We start from the raw sequence: 20137 nt of genomic DNA, 5'->3' as shown, positions 1-20137 counted from the left end.
ACCTCCATTTTACCTCCAACAACTGAAAAATAAATAAATGATTATGCACATTTACTTCTCTGCTTCTACATGACTTTACTCCTCAGTTAACACCTGCATAGCTCAACTTTATACGAGAGACCATTTTCAAATTTATGTTGTAAATTACGAAAATTCACCACAATTTTAGTATGAATTTTTCCTAATAAACACATTTTATATGCAGTTTGCTTTATTTGCATTTTTGGAAGCTTACATTTCGGAGGCCTCACATATAATCTCCTTCTTTGGAGATCTTTAAGCAGAGGCTTGACAGCCATCTGTCAGGAATGCTTTGATGGTGTTTCCTGCTTGGCAGGGGGTTGGACTGGATGGCCCTTGTGGTCTCTTCCAACTCTATGATTCTATGATTCTATGATTCTATGATTCTATAATGAAATTTTATATATTATTATCACTAATATATGCATTATTATGCACACTGTAGCTCAGAATATGCAAGTTTGTACACAGTACTTGACTGGAGAACTGCACTGCGAAATTTGTAGGCGTGTGAATTTCAAAGGCTGGCTATGTTTCGGGGGGGGGGAGTGAATTAAACAGTTTCTCGTTCAAATGAAAAGAAAGTTTAATTTCTGCCCTATCCGAGAACACAGAACGAGGTGCAGTATAACTTGAATCAGCAGGCAAGCAGATAATTCCCAGAGGTTTATACAAGGACCTATAATAACATGCAGAAATCCCCCTACCCTCACTGTATGCCACTGCAGAGCTAAATTGTGACCCAATTTAGCTCTGCAGTAGAGGGGGAGGGAATGGCAAGAGATTATTAAGTAAGTCACAGGATGCTTTTACCTAAAAATAAATAAATAAATACAAGAGCCAAACTGAGAGTTGGAGGAAAATGCTAGATTGTCTCGGGAACAAAGAAAGCCGGCAGGTTTTATGCCGGAGAATAATTTAAGAGACTCTCGAAAGAATATGCTGAGATAAGCACGATCCATGTCGAATGCCTTAGCACACTGTTGTGCCATTTCCCTTAATGGAATGCAGTGGGAACAGTACCAACCCCTAAATACTTCATAAAGATGTCATCTCGCATAGGCATCAAACATCAGGCAGCTGACTCTGCGAAAGCCCCTTTGCTTAAGCTCTTTTAAAGCCATCAAATATGCTTGGAAGAAGGTGCTGCACACATCAAACAGTTCCGTCGCTGTGACAAGCGCGGGGATGAATTCCTTTGCAATGCAAAGAGTGACGCTTCGCCGTGTCACAGAGAATGCCGTTTCCTGAAACGGTTGCAGATTTTGCCACTGGTTTTAGCAGCAGAGAAACGGTTGTGTCCACCTCTTTCAGGGGCTCTTTTTTGGGGGGGGGAGGTGTTATTTATTGGGTTATTGTTTTTATTTTATATATTGTGATCTATTCTGTGAACCGCCCTGAGAATTCCGGGTACAGGGGCGGTATAGAAATCCAATAAATAAAATAATAAATAAATTGTTCAGTACACATGCAATTGCAGAGGAAAGAAGTCAAATAGCTGAAGAATTGGTCACTTCATTTTCGCACGCACCAACCTCCATGGGCTCAACTGTGTTATTATCCCTTCTATGTAACCCAGGGCCGACCCATCCATGAGGCAACTGCCTCAGGCGGCAGAATCCACCGGGGCAGCAGATCCCAATGTCAATCTCCTTCCACCCTTGTTCCTGGTGTAGATCTTCCCTCACTCCTCCTTCCCTGGCACTGAGAGAGGCACCATTTTGGAGTCCATCTTAAGTGCCCAAATGTTTTGAGTGGCCCAATATGTACCTAATAAGTATATCAGGACCCCGGCACCTCAAAGACCGCCTCTTCCCACATGCACCAAGATCTGTGTTCTTCCTCTAAGGCCCTACTTTGTGTGCCCCCTCTGAGGGAGGTGTGGAGGTGGTGACAACAGTCCAGGCCTTCTTAGTGGCAAACTCACCGTTTATGGAATGCACTCCCCAGGGAGGCACGTCTGGTGCTGGGATGCTGGTGGCGCTGTGGTCTAAACCACTGAGCCCCTTGGGCTTGCTGACTGGAAGGTCGGCGGTTCGAATCCCCGTGATGGGGTGAGCTTCTGTTGCTCCGTCCTAGCTCTTGCCAACCTAGCAGTTCGAGAGCATGCCAGTGCAAGTAGACGAATAGGTAAACAGTGTTTCCATGCGCTTTGGTTTCCATCACAGTGTCCCGTTGCGCCAGAAGTGGGTTTAGTCATGCTGGTCGCATGACCCGGAAAGCTGTCTGTGGACAAACGCCGGTTCCCTCGGCCTGAAAGCGAGATGAGTTCAACCCCATAGTCGCCTTTGACTGGACAACCATAAAGGGGTCCTTTTTACCTTCTACCTTTACATCTGGTGCCATCAGTATATGTTTTTTGGGGAGGCAGGTAAAAAACATTATTGTTCTGTCAGGTATTTGAATCTGATTTTCTTTTATTATATTTTAGTGGGATGGGATTGAGTTGGATTTTTTGTGTGTGTTGTCTATCCTTGTTTTTAATGTTCATATTTTTGAGTGGCTTTGTATTTTGCTTTTCTGAAAAAAAGTGACTAATATAGTAAGTAATGAAATACAGTCATACCTTGGTTTAAGTACGCCTCGGTTTGAGAATTTTCAGTTTAAGTACTCCGCGGACCCGTCTGGAACGGATTAATCCACTTTCCATTACTTTCAATGGGAAAGTTCGCTTCAGATTAAGTATGCTTCAGGTTAAGTACGGACCTCCGGAACCAATTACACTCATACTTTGGGTTAAGTACGCTTCAGGTTGAGTACTCTGCGGACCCGTCTGGAACGGATCAATCCACTTTCCATTACTTTCAATGGGAAAGTTCGCTTCAGGTTAAGTACGCTTCAGGTTAAGTACGGACTTCCAGAACCAATTACACTCATACTTCGGGTTAAGTACGCTTCAGGTTGAGTACTCCACGGACCTGGCTGGAACAGATTAATCCACTTTCCATTACTTTCAATGGGAAAGTTCGCTTCAGGTTAAGTACGCTTTAGGTTAAGTACAAACTTCCGGAACCAATTGTGTTTGTAAACTGAGCTACCACTGTAATAATAATTCCTCACTCATGGGAAGATATCCTATGGGAGTTGCAGCAGATGGCTACTATAAAGAGGACCTTTTCAGTGCTGGCACCCAGCAGTAGAATGAGCACCCAGACACGCTCACCTGCCTTTCAGCGGCAGGCAAATACATTATTTCTCCTTTTTTTATTTACTTGTTTCATAAAATTTCTATACTGCTTGATTTCATTTATTTTCATTTTCAATCTGGTATTAATATTTTATCAAAAGAATTTCGATTATAAAGAAATAAAGTGATACAGAAAAAAGAAAAACAAGGAAAGAAAACAAAGAACAACAATGCGTAGGAAGAAACAAATACAAAAACTGCAAATGATTGTTAAAAACACCACCACAAAACCTCAAAGAGGCGCTATCACCGATTCTTATGAACATTAGTTACCAGCTGAAAACAGTTTCATTCACACAAGCATTTTCCTGGTATAAGAGTGTCGGGTTGTTTTCTGATTTTTTATTTTATTTTATTTGGCTCTTTCTGCGCTTTTATTGTTGCTCCGGTTGCTGTCAGCTACTGATGACTTTGTTTTCTGATGTTTTGATGAAATGGTTGTATTTTTTTAAAAAAAAATGTTTTATCGAAACCTGCTCTGGGATCACTTGCTGCTTAAATAAATAAATAATATGAGCGGGACGGGAGTCCATGCCCATTTGCGCTGCAATATGCATTCAGGCACAACGTCTCCTGTCACACAATACGCCTGTCACTCAAGCACTGCCACAACTTGCCACAACATAGACCACCCCCCCCCCCAAAAAAAAGAGGGTGTCGGTGTGTATACAGAGCACAAAAGCTTCTTGGTCACGGAGATATGAGTTTACAAGAGATCTTTGCTTATACGTGAGCAAAACAGTGGGTGAAGTTAAGGCCACTTTCACCTTGAGCTCTTACTTATTACAAAAAGATGGGCCTTGTTAAAAATTTATTGATGAACAGGGCCGTGTATCAACATGGCATTTTAGCTATTACTTTGCGTTGACCCTTTGCACACACACAATAAAGCTGCTGTGTTGAGTCTGTGGGTGGAGAAGCCTTCTGGCTTATCAGAATCCACCCCGCAGGCCAAATTTGACAAGTAGGCAAATTCATGCAGGTAGTGATCTTGTGAACCAAAACTGAACAGGATTGAACCTCTCCCCACACCTGCCAATGTATGGTCAATCCTGCTTTAGAAGCTCCCGACAACTGGCGTCTGCAAAGCACTTTTTGGCCGAATCCTGCCCCACAGGGTGTGGCTTGCAAAGGGTGTGACTTGCCCCCAACGCCCCGATGTGCTATGTTTGGCCCATGAGTCAAAGGTCCCCTTTCCTGGAGAAGAACGCCGAGATAGTAACGTTTCCTTTTGCATGTGGCCACAAACAAATCACGTATTTAAAAAGGTTTATTCAAAAACTCAACTAACAGATATAAATCGAACAGTACCAGAATACCTTTGCTATGTATAGCTTACACGGTCTTGTGGAAAACATAAATATGTATACATTCAAAAAAAAATATGGCACACCTTTCCTCATTGGAGCGAGAAAGTACAAAGCTGGCGCAAATATTTCCCCCCCCCTTTCGAAATTTATCACATTTTACCGTAGCTCAAAGCAACCCTATATCCAAATGAACATTTCCCCTGCACAAACAGGAGTGAATTTCTCTAAAGTCACATTTGCAAGGGTCAAGTACAAGTATTAAGTGTTTGAATTTTGCTATTGAAGATATGCTGCCAAATTTTAAACACACACATACACACACCTTTCTAAAAGCTTCAACCGGGAATTGGGTTTTAAAAGGGGGATTCAGACATTTCAAACTCCTAGGGGCTTCATCATGGTCTGTGATTCTGAATTTATGCTGAAAATAGACAATACTTTGGATTTGGACCTAATGTGAAAAACCTGCTTATTGCAGCAGAAGTGAATTGAGTGTCCGCATCATGAGAAATAATTCATTTTCCCTCCAAACTACCTTCAACACCCTGAAAAAAACAACAACCCCCAAATCCTGTTGTCTCACCCCCTTAAAATTTTGCAGAATTGGCTCTAAGGTAGGTTTGCTCATTGGTTCTTCAAAACAATGATTCTGATGCGAGTTTACAAAAAAGTGAAAGCTCTGCTCTTTAAAAAAGCAAGCGCATATTACTCAACAGTGAGAGAAGCACATTTTAATGCAGGTATGGCTGCAGCTTCCTCTATTTTTAGCATTTCGATAACGAGGCTAAACAAAGCCTCAGCAGATCCAGTCATTCCACCCAAACTGTATATGTAATAGGCTCTTTTAAGCCACTGAGCATCATACTGTTAGCTATCATTGTGCTATTAAAGCCACACTTTTCAAGGAACTATATGGCCTGTGAAAGCTCAGTTAATGCACAAGTTTGAAGGATTTTTACATTCCTGGGAGGTAGATCGATATTGTCCTCATTTTTAAGATGCGGCATTGAGGCTGAGAAATATTTTATTTGCTCATATTTACATCCTGCCACTTCTCCGGAGCTCGGGGTAACATGCAAGGGGGTTATCCCATTTTATCCACACAGTGACGCTCTGACATGGGCTAGGGTGAGAGATAGTGACTTGCCCAGGAAGCTTGAGGAGAGATGCAAACCCAGATCCTCGCAGTGGATCTCCAGGGTCTCTGCCAGAAGCTTTTCTCATCGCTACTTTCTTGGCTGTAGCTGCCAAGAGTTGAGTCTGGGACCTTCTACATGCAAACATGTGCTCAGTCACTGAACAATGGTCAGTGGATAGAGCATGGGACTCTTGGCTGCAGGGACGTGGGTTCACATTGGGCAAACGATTCCTGCGTTGCAGGGGGTTGGACTAGATGACCCTCGGGTCCCTTCAAACTCAATGATTCTGCAACTTAAGACTTAACAGTGCCAGAAAAAATGCACGGGGTGTACCCAAATTAGGCCACATTTGCTGTATCCCACATCTCCTTTTAATTTATTAGAATTTGATGTTCTGCTACAGCGTCCTGAAGCAATGCGCACACACCACCTGGCAATGCTTTCAACTGGCACATTACAGTTCCGATAACAAGTGCAAATGAAAATATACGATGCTGCCAATTCCCAGGGTGAAAGTCCTTCAGATGCTCTCAGCGGCTACTCCGTCACAGAAATAAAATTGTGAAGTATGTAAAAGAGGAGCGGCATAGCACTGGGGAAACTTGCAAGGATGCGATTCCTGACATGATTCTGGCCCTTCTGTTGGTACCACAGCCATCTGTGATGCAGGCCACCTGAGCTGCCTACATCCCTGATATGCAGTTGGCCCATAGCATAGCGCAGGTGAGTCTGCACTTCAGTACCATGGGTACGAACATTGGCTGAAGAGCGTATCCACCCAAGTATTTATTATTGGTAAACTGGGGGGTGAAGGGGAGGGAGGAAAGTACTTCGAAGGCAGGATAATTGTCTTAGACAAGGTATATGTCCTCTTCTCCTTGCATAACTGCGCAGCAGCACGTCGTAGGAGCAGTGTACAAAGTGTCTTCCTCAAGGCTCTATCTCCTCCATCACTTCCATGACGATGGTTCGAGGACCAGTCAGGATGAGGTTGCTCACTGCCCTGTAGTCTGCATGGAGGACGTTCAGCCCATTCACCGAAACCACAAACTGGCAGACCTAAAAGAAGTGGGGGGGGGGGAGGTAAGGCAAAGATGCTCATAGTGTTGGGCAAAGGCAACACATTCTGCTCTAGGGGCCCAACACCAAATGCAGCAGTTCGAAATTCACAGATAATGCGGGATGAACCATGTCAGCAAAACGTCTACTGTAATCTTAAATCCCAAGCACTTCTGGCCATTTTAAACCCATTAACATTACGTGCCGTTTAATCCGATACACTGCTTACTCAAAGAACCCTGTGAGTTTAAACTTTCGCTCCTGTTTTTTTGTTTTTTAAAAGAAAGCTTATGCTTCTGTAATAAATTTGTTAGTCTACATAGTGCCACAAGATTCTTTGTTCTTTTCGCTGCACAAGGGGTAACATGGGCTGCCCCCCTGAAAATTGTTAATAAGCTCAATGTGCTAAGCATGAGCATTTATAATGGCAATAAAATGAAACAAAACAAAGGCTAGGGGCGTGGAAGTCCTTGGCAAGGGCAAGGCTGCAGCGTTGCATCATTTAACTGGAACAAACCCAAAGCAGTTAATTTTACAAAGCTTTTGGGCAAATATGAACCCATAACCCACTTAACCCATGCTGTATTGTGTTTTTAATATTCGGTTGGGAGCCGCCCAGAGTGGCTGGGGAAATAAAATAAAAATAATAATAACACAGTGAGCCAACCAATAGTCACCAATGTCAGCATGAACTACTGTCAACAACAGCACCCGGTTGTTTTCTTGTACAGCTGGAGAAAGGTGGGAATCTGACACAACCTTATTACAATTCAGCAGAACGCGAGCACTTCCGTTGGAGAAGCTTCAAAGATATTGACTGTGGAACCTGAACAAACCTCTGTAAACCTGATGCTGATTTCCTATTACATGCAACAAGGAAGCAATTCCCACCGCCTTGGTTATTCCTGGAAGGCTTCTTATTAGAACTGGCTGTAGAAAACCTCAAGGCCAACAAAAAATGTATTATTTTTAACGTCTTCCTCTCCAACAGAACGGTCATCTTGCAAATCTGGGATGCTGTGCATTTCCTATCAAAGGTTCATTAATGAATGAATGAATGAATGAATGAATGAATGAATGAATGAATAACTAAATGTATTTATATACCACCATCTCACAAAATATCAGGGTGGTGGTGTTAGTTCTGTAAGTTTTAGGTACTGCCGCTTCTCCTGCCCTGTTCTTCCACTGGTCCCCTTGCCTGCCCTTCCCCTGATTTGTTATGGGGCAAAATCTGACTCCTTCTTTTATTTACTAAATTTATATTTAAAAAAATACTGCTACAGTGAGTGGAGAAAGGGGACTGATGGAGAAACAGGGCACACCACGGCTATTTCACAAATAAACAGACTAATTTGTGGTTCTCTGGAGGCAGGATCAAGCAGTGTGACTGACAATGGTTGCCTAGAAACTTCAACCGGAGAAAAATAGTGGCTACTAATTGATGCCAGTTTGTTGTTGGCACCCATCTGTTTTGAGAGACAATGGAGTGTGCTTCCAGGGGTGAAGTTAAAAAGCTGGAGAATCACAACACCCGCTGTGGCTGCAGAGACCGGCAATTTGTGAATGTTGCCTCCCACGTTGGTTTTTGCTGCATTAGCAGCACTGAAGTGACCTCTCTGGGGTGCAAACCTGGGCAGTGTGTATGGAGGTCCAGGGCTGCCCAGATGGACCAATGTGGTCCAAAGGAAAGCAGAGCAAGACGTTTGGCACCAGCAGGAGTTTCCAGAAGGAGGCATACAAGGCACCATCCAACCACCTTAGGGACTCCACTCCCCACACCAGGTGCTTGGAGCAAATTACGCCCATTTGTACCCATTTGTATTCATTGCAGATATGTTTCTGGGATCAATTCAAAGTGCTGGCAATGATCTTCCATGTTTATCCAGACCAGCCTGCCAGGGCCCAGATGGTCTCAACTGAGATGTGGCTGCGGTTGGGTGGGGGTACTGCTAACAGGGCCTTTTCGGTGGTGGCCCCACAGGGCCCATCCATGGCTGCCTAGGCCTTGAAGGCCTCTCTCTTCCCTAAGGCCTTTGCTTTTCTGTGCGGGTTCTTAGGCTTTTAATGTCAGGAAATGGTTGTTTTAAAATTACTATAGCCCATTTGAATCTCAATTACATTTTATATCTGTTGTGATGCCACTTTGTTGACCTTGGTTCTCAAAGTGTGGATCCTTTGTTGTTGTTGCTTAGTTGTTTAGTCATGTCCAGCTCTTCGTGACCCCATGGACCAGAGCACGCCAGGCACTCCTGTCTTCCACTGCCTCCCGCAGTTTGGTCAAACTCATGTTTGTGGTTTCAAGAACACTGTCCAACCATCTCGTCTTCTGTCGTCCCCTTCTCCTGGTGCCCTCAATCTTTCCCAACATCAGGGTCTTTTCCAGGGAGTCTTCTCTTCTCATGAGGTGGCCAAAGTATTGGAGCCTCAGCTTCACGATCTGTCCTTCCAGGGAGCACTCAGGGCTGATTTCCTTCAGAATGGATAGGTTTGATCTTCTTGCAGTCCATGGGACTCTCAAGAGTCTCTTCCAGCACCATAATTCAAAAGCATCAATTCTTCGGCGATCAGCCTTCTTTATGGTCCAGCTCTCACTTCCATACATCACTACTGGGAAAACCACAGCTTTAACTATATGGACCTTCGTCGGCAAGGTGATGTCTCTAAAGCAATAAATAAATAAGGAAGGAGGCAGGACCATGGCCCCACTCTCTAGTAACAATGTGGTGCTTTCTTCTTGCAAGTAATATGTGAAAGAGGCTTATATGCTTGTCTTATGCATCATATAAACCTCCCCCCCCCCCTTTTTGCCAAAAGTCTAGAAGAATCATAGAATCGTTGGAAGATACCACAAGGGTCATCCAATCCACACACCCCCAATTAGACTAATCTAATTAGTCTGCAGAGAACTCCTCCCTTCTTCCCCATCTTCAGAGTGAAACCTTCTGCAGGCAGGGGCTCATTCACCATGCTTTACACCAGTAACATATTTTGCTCCCCATTCCTTTAACATCCACCCTTAGGAGGAATCTTTTTCTGCATACTACATTTTACTGTGTATGTGAGCATGTCTAGCTAATGTGCCATTGGCTAAAAAGAGTGGGTGGTGCGGGTTCAGGCAACAATCCAGCTCTTGCATAAACACAAGATTGCATCTCCAGAGAACTGGCCTTCACTTTCAGCCTTTAAAGCTCAAAACATGCCTAGTGTCATGTTTGAGACTTTCTGGAGAACGCTTGCTGCAAACCAGGTTTCAATTTGCAGAGGTGAGAAAAAACAACTTTGTTTAAGGAGAAACAAATAAACTGTATTATTGCTCCTTCTGTCCGGAGGTGCTATTTTCATTCAGATAAAACCCATCACCGAGTGCTTACTGCTTTGGTAAAAGGAGAGAGAAGGCAGCCTGTTTGCAGGAAAGCTGCGTTTAGAGCTAAAACGTCGACAGTTTGCATCCAGTTTGCTGAGTCAAGGCAAAGTTGGAGTGCCAAACGGGGAGGGAATATGCATAGACAGGTTAGGACAAAACTTTGACTATTTACCACGAACATTCTCGACAGAGGCATGGAGGAAGCACCCAATAAACCGTGGGTCAACACCCCCGCTGCCCTGAGTTTCTGCCTCCTGTTCTGACCATATCTGAGCCAGAGCCAGAGCAGGCAGAGAAGTACAGGTGAACAAAGGCAAGAAGACAGCCTAAAAAAGAAGCTAGGAAGAAGTAATCCCTCTGAACAAACGTGGCACAAAACAAATGCTGGAGGTCAAGTCCATTTTCAGTCACCTGTATAGGGTGGGTGGGGCAGGATGCTTAGAACTTGCCTAAACGAAGCTTCATCAGAAGCACATGACAGCTGGCTATCCTAGAATGCTGTACCGGCCATTCATTAGCTGGAGTACCAGCCATTCAGAGAAGTAGTCCATCTTCTTCTGCAGGGGTTGGTTACTACGCCTATCTGAGCACCCAGGGCACCTTGGGATCTAGCTGTCATGTGCCATGAGTCACGGCTTTCTGATAAATCTCCAGAACTACTGCCTCTCTCCCTCCCAGAGCACCAAGCACCTGGGTGATCACATACATACCAGACCGGGCCAACTGTTTCTCCTGGAGGAACAGATTCTGAAGATAACTCAGGAATGTCCTTACTCAATGCATAGACTTCAAAGGAACTGATGAGTTTACCTGAGGTCCCAGGGCTCAAGATATCCTGCACTGAGGATTTCACACGCTCCCATTGTAATAGTTGCTCTTACCCCATCAGCCTAGCATCTGCCCCCTTCTCCTGAGGTTTGCCACTCCTTCAGCTGATGGAAAGATCCAACCAACCTGTTAAAAGGCTCACCACTTCATGATCCTTCCTGGATATTGTGGGTAACAAGTGCCAACTTCTGACGCCCCAGAATTTCATTTCATTTTAAAAGCCTAATGAAATAATCCTAATGGCGAGGGTGCCTTTAAGCATGTGAAAAACGCCTCCCCCCACACTGAACAGTCACACCAGGACCCAGACATCTGGGATTATAATGGAAGATTTACAGGTCAGAGGACACCAGTTCTAAGCAGGTGTAAGCCTGGCACTTTCTACTTTAAAGATCAAGCAATTTTGTTAATACTACCGGTATTGTTTAGTTAATTGATAGGAGGTCAAACCAGAGTTTTTCAGATTAAGGCTAATGAGGCCCCTTTAAGTTCGCCGACATTGATTTCCACGTTAACAATTTAGGGAAGTAAATGTGTCAGCTAAGCAGAACATGAGCTGTAAACTTGTTGCCCTGGTTTCATGCACAGGTCGTAAATTTGACGGTGTAATGGTTAGCCTTTGGGGTTTATTCAGAGAAATGACAACAAGAATTGTTGTTTTCATTTCCTGCACGTATGAATGATGCAGGGGGAAAGACCCAAATGGATCACAGCATCCATTTAATGCAAACAAGTTTATTTCTGCTTGCCAGGGGGCATTAACAGCACCCATAGTTTATGATAAGCCTAACCCTGAAATAATTGTAATAAATAATTAAGTTCTCAGTTCCTTTTTAATAAGCTCTAGCAGGTAATTCCCCTTTTGCTTCATAACCGTTTCACACTGTGTTACTATTCTCACTGAGTTATTCACTCAAACTTCAAGATCTGCATTGCAGGGGGTTGGGCTAGATGGCCTTTGGGGTCCCCTTCCAACGCTATGATTCTGCTTAGCCACCATCAGTTCAGAGCCACCACTACATGCAGCACATCATGATGTGGCACAGAGGAGAAGGCTGTTTCCTCCTACCTCTTTGACAGAAGCCCAGCAGGTGGACCCCCACACAAGGTACATTTGCAACCTTTGTATTGCTGATTCTCCTGAGGGCTGAACAGGCTGAACCTGCATGTAGAAAGGGAACAGGTGAAATTCTCCCTATCACTGCATCTACATGGTGGGTAAAGCTATACCAGTAGAATTTCTGCCTGGCATAGCAGGGCTTCAGGAAACAAGAGGTGGCAACTTTAACTCAAGGGCAGCAACAGCAGGGCCAAAGAAACCGGGGTTGTCTGCAACTCTATTAAGTTTCTGTATGAGAACTTCCCAAACTTCCAGTGTCCAAATTTGCTCCCCGTTGCAGCAAAAGCTGTTGGCCAAGGGCTATTTTAAGTAGTCAGCAAATGTTCTGAAAGGACAAAAGGTCCCAGCTGTGCAGTTTGGCAACATGATGCATCTGTAATTGGGCTGCGACCCAGGCAGGAATTTACGAGCTGAATTAACACATAAGCGCACCACTGTTTCTACGCTGGCCTATGTACTCGGAGCTGCTTCGCCACAATTTGAATAGGTATGGCTGTTGCGGCTCCCAGAGCTCATGATGACAAACAGCCCGACATGCCTTCGTATTTTATGTATTCCTAATCTAAATGGCCTTCCAAGCATCTTCTTACAAAAAACTTTTTTAAAAAGTATTGTAGCCTCTAGATCAGGCACCCCCAAACTCCGGCCCTCCAGATGTTTTAGCCTACAACTCCCATGATCCCTAGCTAACAGGACCAGTGGTCAGGGATGATGTAGTCCAAAACATCTGGAGGGCCGAAGTTTGGGGATGCCTGCTCTAGATTGTCCTTGTTTAAAACTAATCCGAAAAAGATAAGTGGCTTGTTGTTGTTTAGTCGTTTAGTCATGTCCGACTCTTCGTGACCCCATGGACCATAGCACGCCAGGCACTCCTGTCTTCCACTGCCTCCCGCAGTTTGGTCAAACTCATGTTCGTAGCTTCGAGAACACTGTCCAACCATCTCGTCCTCTGTCGTCCCCTTCTCCTAGTGCCCTCCATCTTTCCCAACATCAAGGTCTTTTCCAAGGATTCTTCTCTTCTCATGAGGTGGCCAAAGTATTGGAGCCTCAGCTTCACGATCTGTCCTTCCAGTGAGTGGCTAGTAACTGGCAAAGACAAGTCCTGTTGGTTTGACACAAGCAAGCCAAAATGGTGGGCTTATCAGAATTGTTATGCTTTTTAAGTTTTTTTTTAAGGGGGGGCACCATGGCAATCTGCGCACGGCGCTGCAATCCACGCCCGGGGTGTGTGTGCCGCGGCAAGCTGCCCACGGAGTCCGCCTAGCAGACGCAAGCCCCATGCTGCTGTTTTGGGCAGCGTGGGGCGCTGAGCCACCGCATCATTTCCAGGAGTGTGCCATTTGGTCACCCCCTCAGGGATGGCACCCGGGGAGGGCTTTGCCCCCCGCGCCCCCTTCCTACGCCCCTGACTTCAGTGGCATTAGCTATCCCTCCCAGTTTGCAAATTCGATGAGCATCCCCTCAATTCGTTCATCCAAGTTGTTTATAAAGACAAACAGCAATGGCCCAGGACAGAACCCTGCAGCACCCCACTTGTAACTTTTTCCCAGGATGACAAGGAATCATTAGCGAGTACAGTTTGGGTTCGGTCCATTAGCCAGCTGCGAATCCACCTAACAGTTACCTCGTCCAGCCCACCTTTTGCCAGCTTCTCTGCAAGAATATGATGTCACCAGAGGAAGGACATGGTTCAGTAGCACTTTGCTGATTAATAGCTATATATCAAAGAACACTTATAAAGATTCTTCGGCTATCCCCATTCTCTAGTGTAACAGCAGGTGAAATCTATTATACTCTTGGCAGAGAATATAACCGACAGAAGAAATTCAGAGCCAAACTGTACAGTCAGCAGAAATCTGGATACATCAAGTATCAAAAAAAGTGATGGAGGGAAGGTGCCATTTGGAAAGGAGAAGCGGCAGTGGAGAAAAGAAGTGAGCAATTCTTCTCCCATCTTCCACAGTCCACCTCCACATCACCAGATGTTTGTTTCTCTAATGCAGGATTCTTTGGGGATCCTTAAATGTGTGGGGTTTATATACGATTCGCAGACTCAGAACGTCTGCCAAAGATCCAATTTGGTCCTCAAAAGTGCTACTAGACCAATGCCAGTTCTGTTTCATCTGTCGTATTATTTACTATCGAGTAAAACCATATCAAAAAACAGCTGATGTTTGTTCAAACTTCCAGACAACGACAACAAAAAGTAGGAGAGATGTGTCACCCAGCTTAGACTATCTGCTGTGTCTCCAAAGTCAGAACCGGCACTGTTTTTCATTGTACAGCTAGCATATTTGCCATATTTAGCAACACAATGAGATGAAAATAGCCCAAAACTAAACCCTGAGCAGGTGGTTTCAGCAGGCCTTATCGTGTCTATTTCTGTGCAATCTTTACATGGTGTGTCTTTAACATCGGGAGTGAGTAGGAGTGAGTTGCTGGTGTTTGCTGCAATCATAATGTTATTACTGTGTCAATATTTACCCCGCTTCAGTTTCAGCCTTGCGATAGAACGCCCAACCCTGTAAAGTGAATGAGGAAAACAAAGAGAGTTTTCCACTTCTCACCAGACTTATTTTCAAAGAGCTAGCAAGGACCTGGCAGGAAGACAGCCGAAGAGCCTTTCCAGACCTGCCCCCCTCCTCTGAACTACTGCAAGAAGCAGTAGATCCACTCCATTGCCAACTGCTATACTTCTGCCATGATTTTTTCACTCCTCTGGCCACATAGCCCACGAGCAGCCCTCAGAAGGGGAGGAGGAGGGACTATGCAGAAGCAATGCCAGCAATTGATAAGAATCCAAAATCTGCTTACAATGTCAAAGACTCGCTGCCATACTTATGAAACAAAGATGAAAAGTCATCCCACCCACCCCACCCCCACTGAGAAAGTACAGAGCACATTTCTATCACCACTAGACTACTACAGAGTCGTGCATGCCATAAACGAAGGCCTTCCAGACAGACCCAAGACTCATTTTTCTAGAAATTAAAATCCTGGCAATTTCCCTCCTCGTTACAAAGGCTTAGTTCAGGCCACTCTCTTTGGAATCCGCCAAGATTGATGGCTTTTGAATAAGTTGTCTTATGGAATGCAAGAGACAGCGCTGGCTTTGTAAGTATATCTTCTTTACAGCTTTCTGGAACAAAAGGCCTTCGAGTGCACAAAAGGCCTTCGAGCTGCAGGCCAAAAGTCTTGCCCCAGGAGTTTGCTCCACGCAGTGCAAAGGAGAGAAGCGTAACATGCGGAGCGTGGAGGGAATGAAGTCTGCAAGTTTTCTAAACAACCACAGCATGCAGCAAACGTCCAGAAATGTGTAGACTCCTGGGCGCATCTCAGCAAAGCAGGGGAGAGGGTGCTGCCTCGGTGCCAAGGACACTTCTAGAAAGCAAAACGCTGAGCTTTGGCCACTCTTCAAATTCTTGCCCTTTTCCTCTTAGCCAAGTTTTCTTGGTCTGGTCTCTTTTGGTTGGTTGCTGCAAGCAATTCTGGCAGACAAAGCTTCTTAGAGCAGGGTGGATTCTTCTTCGCTGCCAGCTCTTATTACTGTTGTGCTGAGCATAAAGAAGCCTAAAGGAGACTCGCATCACGAAAGGGAGACGCAAACCCGGCAATGTCCTAGGCCAGCTTAAGACTCCTACATGAATCCATTTCTGCCAGGACGTAGTGTGAAAATCCCATGTAGATAGTCGCACGTAGATAGACGATGGGGAAGGGCTGTAGCTAAGTGGGGAAATATCTGCATTGCATGCAGAAGGTTGAGTCCCCAACCTCTTTAAGGCAGGGCTGAGAAAAGATCCTGGTGGGCTGCTGCCAGGCAGTGCAGGCAGCACTGAGCGAGATAGTCTAATGGTCTGAGTCAGCATAAAGCAACTTCCGGTGTGGCGATATTTAATTATATACTGTAGTTCATATGTAATTACTCATGGAATCCTTACATACGCTTCAAGTGTGCCGATTTCCCCGGGACAATCCGGGAATTACAGAAACCATCCCAGTTCCTGATTTGATCCCAGAATGTCCTGTTTTCCCCCATGCTGCCCAGGGCACACACGCTCCCGAGGGGGGGGAGGTTGCCCTCCCAGGCGCGGAATAGCCGCTTGGGTGCACGGAGTGGCGCACGCACCCTGCAGCCAGGGGCGGAGCGAGCCGCCAATGGTGGACATTCAGCGCACCGCCCACCCGCAACTCCCAAGCCTCCCCCAGCTGTCAAAACGAAGGGGGGGATGCTGCTGGTAAAGTGACGCAGCTCCCCCTTCCTCCAACAGCTTGGGGTAGGATTGGGAGTCGCAGGTGGGCGGTGCGCCAAATGTCACCCCCCTCAGCGAAGACACCCGGGTCAACCCGCCCCCACCGCCCCCTCCTTCCTCCGCCTGTTTCCCCCTCCAGTGTCACTGCCAAGCTCAGGGAGGAGGACGAGCTGGTGCTTGCTGTGATGCCGCACTTTCACGCGAGTCAGCTGGCTCCCACAAGAGCATGTCAGCAAAAGACATACACCCTGATTCTCATCAGAGGAATGCTGGAGGGTATGTCCCTATACCAGGTGTATAGAGTTGTGTTGCGCAGTGTCACATCTGAAGTAGTCCTGACTTCATGTCAACGCATTTCCCTCCCTTTTAAAGTACTTAACCTGCATTCATTTAAATTACCTTCATTCCCGCTGCAGCTGCTGGGCCGCTGGGATCCACAGCTTGAACGTGGCAAGGCTTGTTCCCACGCACCACAAATCCCCACCCGACGGCATCGCCTACAATCTTGAGAGGGAACAAGAAGGTGCGACAATGAATGCTTTAGCGATTCTCTTTGTCACCGTTTTGAGAGCAAGCCAAAACAACACATGCACATTCTTCTGAATCCACCGTGATTCACCGGATTCTAGGGTCACTCGGGGATTTTAAGGAAATCAAGCACAATTTTAAGAAAGCTGGCCTGGTTCACATTTCCTGGACTAATAGGAATGCTGTTTTCAGAATCCTTCAGATTTTGTGACAAAAGCCCTCGGCTCAAAAATGTACCAAAATGCGAATGAAAATATTCCTTTATCTATTTTGCATCCGTTATTATGTCTGAATAATGGATCAAAATGTCATGAAGTGCGCTACACAACAGAAGATAGTTGAGCTAATTGGAGACATACTGTGAAGGTTCTCCTGGCATATGGTGCCCCAGGCATCAGAAGTTCATCAGGAGTCACTGGTCTCTTCAGTACTGCAAATACACAAGGAGGATGTTAAATAAAGACTTTCACAAGAGCCAGGATTGCTTAGTCTGGAACCGCCATGTCTCCCTTCCTCACATTGTCAACAACATTGCCATCCAGCTGTGATTCTCCTATGTTGCTTCCACATTAAAAACAAAACAAAAACCAATCTTCTGATTAGCACCGGAACACTACAATAGTAGCAAACTACTGCTGAAATGAAAAAAAGACTATTGTTGCAATATTGGTGGGGTAGGAGAGCTGGAAAAACACACCAACCAATGCTCCCTTTGGGGTTCAGTCTCCTAGAGCACAATATACATCAGAGAGGCTTAGTTTGGTCAGAATCAAGCACACACTTCCAGAGTTAATGCTAAATACAGTGGTACCTCGGGTTACAGACGCTTCAGGTTATAGACTCTGCTAACCCAGAAATAGTTAAAAACTTTGCTTCATGATGAGAACAGAAATCGCGCGGCAGCGGGAGGCCCCATTAGCTAAAGTGGTACCTCAGGTTAAGAACACTTTCAGGTTAAGAATGGACCTCCAGAACGAATTACCGTATACTGTATACTCGAGTATAAGTCGACCCGAATATATGCCGAGGCACATAATTTTACCCCAAAAAACTGGGAAAACTTATTGACTGGAGTATAAACCGGTTCACCACACCACAAACCGGCGCAGGAGGAAGGAGCAGCCTGAAAGGGCTGCTTTCAGGCTGCTTGTTCCTCCTCTGCCACCGACAGCGGCAAAGGCAGAGGAGGAGTAAGGAGCAGCCCAAAAGGGCTCCTTTTGGGCCAGTTGTCCGCCGCCGCCTCTGCCGCTTGCAAGAGCAGGCATAGGAGCCACGGTTGGGAGAGGCACAGCGCAGTGCAGCACCTCTCCCAACTGCAGCTCCTGTGCCTGCCCTTGCGAGAGGCGGTCGGCGGGGGGCAGACCAGTGGTGAGAAAGGGCTCCTTCCGGGCCGCTCTTCCCTTTGCCACCGCCGCCCACCTCATTCGAGTATAAGCCGAGGGGGCCTTTTTTCAGCATAAAAAATGTGCTGGAAAAGTCGGCTTATACTTGAGTATATACGGTAAGTTCTTAACCCGAGCTACCACTGTACATTATTTCTGGTAAATGAGCCTCCTCAGCTGCTAGAGGGCTGTGGCGTTTTGTGTCCTGGGCTTTTTAGACTCGTCTACCCATGTACTATTTGGAACCAAAGGGGCACATGGGTTGTCAGATGCAAAATCTGTTGGCGTTATTTTCAGCTCTCTTACCTATCTATCTATTTGCGCAAAGTTGTTTTCCCTCAATTCATCACTTGCAATCTAATCTTTGGATCTAAAATGAATGCTGCACCCTTGTTTCTTGGCACAAGGGTGGATAGTAGTGAGCAATAAAGGAACGACTGCCTACTGCTAAATAAATAATACGTGCTTTTGTGTTCCTTTTAGGTGCACTTCCCCACCACAAGATATAAAACAGCAGAGCATCGCTGACAGGTATACAGTTTCTGATTTTTGCTCACTTTTCAGAGGCCGGCATGTTCACTCCCACACTTAACTGTGCAGCCAGGAAGTGCCCTGATTCTAAAGAACGCAGATAAATAAATTTTAAATAGAACTGCGACGAGGGGGAAAGGAGAGGGAATTGCACCATTAATCATGAGTGGCAACACAAGCGCTGTCCTATAGTTGCCGAAGATACTCCTGCTCCGTCTTGTACACAATTCTATCCCTGCTCACTTGAGTTGGAGCCCTCTTCACAGGTTAATGCCTTTGCAGAGCTACTGAAATCATCTTCAGAACACGCCGAGTATATTTATACATAACCGAAGGGAAGACTGAAGTGAGAAAGGAGAGCATGAGAATTCCCTCTGACATTCAGCTCTCCCTTTGAAGCAGATAACAGTGTGGACAGGAAAATGCATATTTCTTTACCGCCCTCATCCACCTTTTAATGTCAGTCGGAAGAGCACAAAGGGGGGATGTTTCATCTTTCTAGAGGCACAGGAAATGACTTAGAAAGAAAACAAGCTCGGAAGCTGACGGTTTTCATCTTATCATAGAGGGGCTTGCTGAAAATGAACCAATGGCTGAAGTATTCCTAATTCATCTTAGCAAACAGCATGATCACATCATTGCTATCCCCTTTCCTGGGCCAACCTGATTCATTAACAGCTTGAATAAAGTAAATGTCTTCACATGCCGGCCACTGCTGTCATTGTTCTCTCTGCATAATGTAGAAGAATGACAGATTGATCTATAAACTGTTGCTAAGCGGGTCAAAAAACTTAGATTATCAGCCGATTTAGGGGGTGGGGGTGTGAAAGTGCTCGGTCGAGCAGCTGGTGTCATATGCCTAAGCTGACAAGGTGCACAATTCCCTTCCGCGTTTACTTTTAGCCGGCTACTGAATTCTGGCTATACAGTGATACCTCTACTTACGAATAACTCTACTTAAGAATGTTTCTACTTACGAACGGAGCTCCGTCCGCCATCTTGGATGCGTTTTAGATAGGATTTTTTCTACTTACGAATTTTTAGATAGGGTTGCTTCAACTTACAATTTTTTTCGACTTACGAATGTGCGTTCGGAATGCATTAAATTCGTAAGTAGAGGTACCACTGTATTAGGTCTAAGGAATACACAAATATTCCAACCCCCCTTTTTTTAAAGAGAACTGGCCTGATTTATTTACGTATAAAATTTAGAAACCGCTTAATATAAAAAGAAATCTCTGAGCAGTTTACATAACAGGTAATTTGGAGGAAAGGGGAGGAAATTCTACAAAGCGCAACAACAATCAAACCAAAGCTTTTTAAAACTTGGAATAAAAATGGAATAAAAGTATACGCCGTTGATTAAAACCTGACTCATGCACAGAAAAGCTTAAGAATTAGGAATCAGAGTCCAG

General features: G+C 45.2%; 1 protein-coding gene across 6 annotated transcripts in view; it reads right to left on the bottom strand.

Moving 5' to 3' along the window:
• Window positions 1–4460: 4460 nt before the first annotated feature.
• The window catches only part of DEPTOR (DEP domain containing MTOR interacting protein), a 53544-nt gene continuing 37867 nt past the window's right edge, over window positions 4461–20137 (bottom strand). For all 6 annotated transcript variants that reach the window (XM_035124824.3, XM_088675872.1, XM_035124825.3 and 3 more), the window contains 3 exons: window positions 17169–17239; window positions 16681–16785; window positions 4461–6716 (listed from right to left, as the gene is read on the bottom strand). In XM_035124824.3, coding sequence (XP_034980715.1) covers window positions 6588–6716; window positions 16681–16785; window positions 17169–17239 — 305 coding nt within the window. In that variant the 3' untranslated portion in view covers window positions 4461–6587. The remainder of the gene's footprint in view (window positions 6717–16680; window positions 16786–17168; window positions 17240–20137) is intronic.

The sequence above is a fragment of the Zootoca vivipara genome, chromosome 8 (assembly GCF_965207765.1).
Source record: "Zootoca vivipara chromosome 8, rZooViv2.hap1.1, whole genome shotgun sequence".
Taxonomy (NCBI): Eukaryota; Metazoa; Chordata; class Lepidosauria; order Squamata; family Lacertidae; genus Zootoca; species Zootoca vivipara.
Note: the sequence above shows the minus strand (reverse complement) of the source record. Positions and strands in the feature narration are given on the sequence as shown.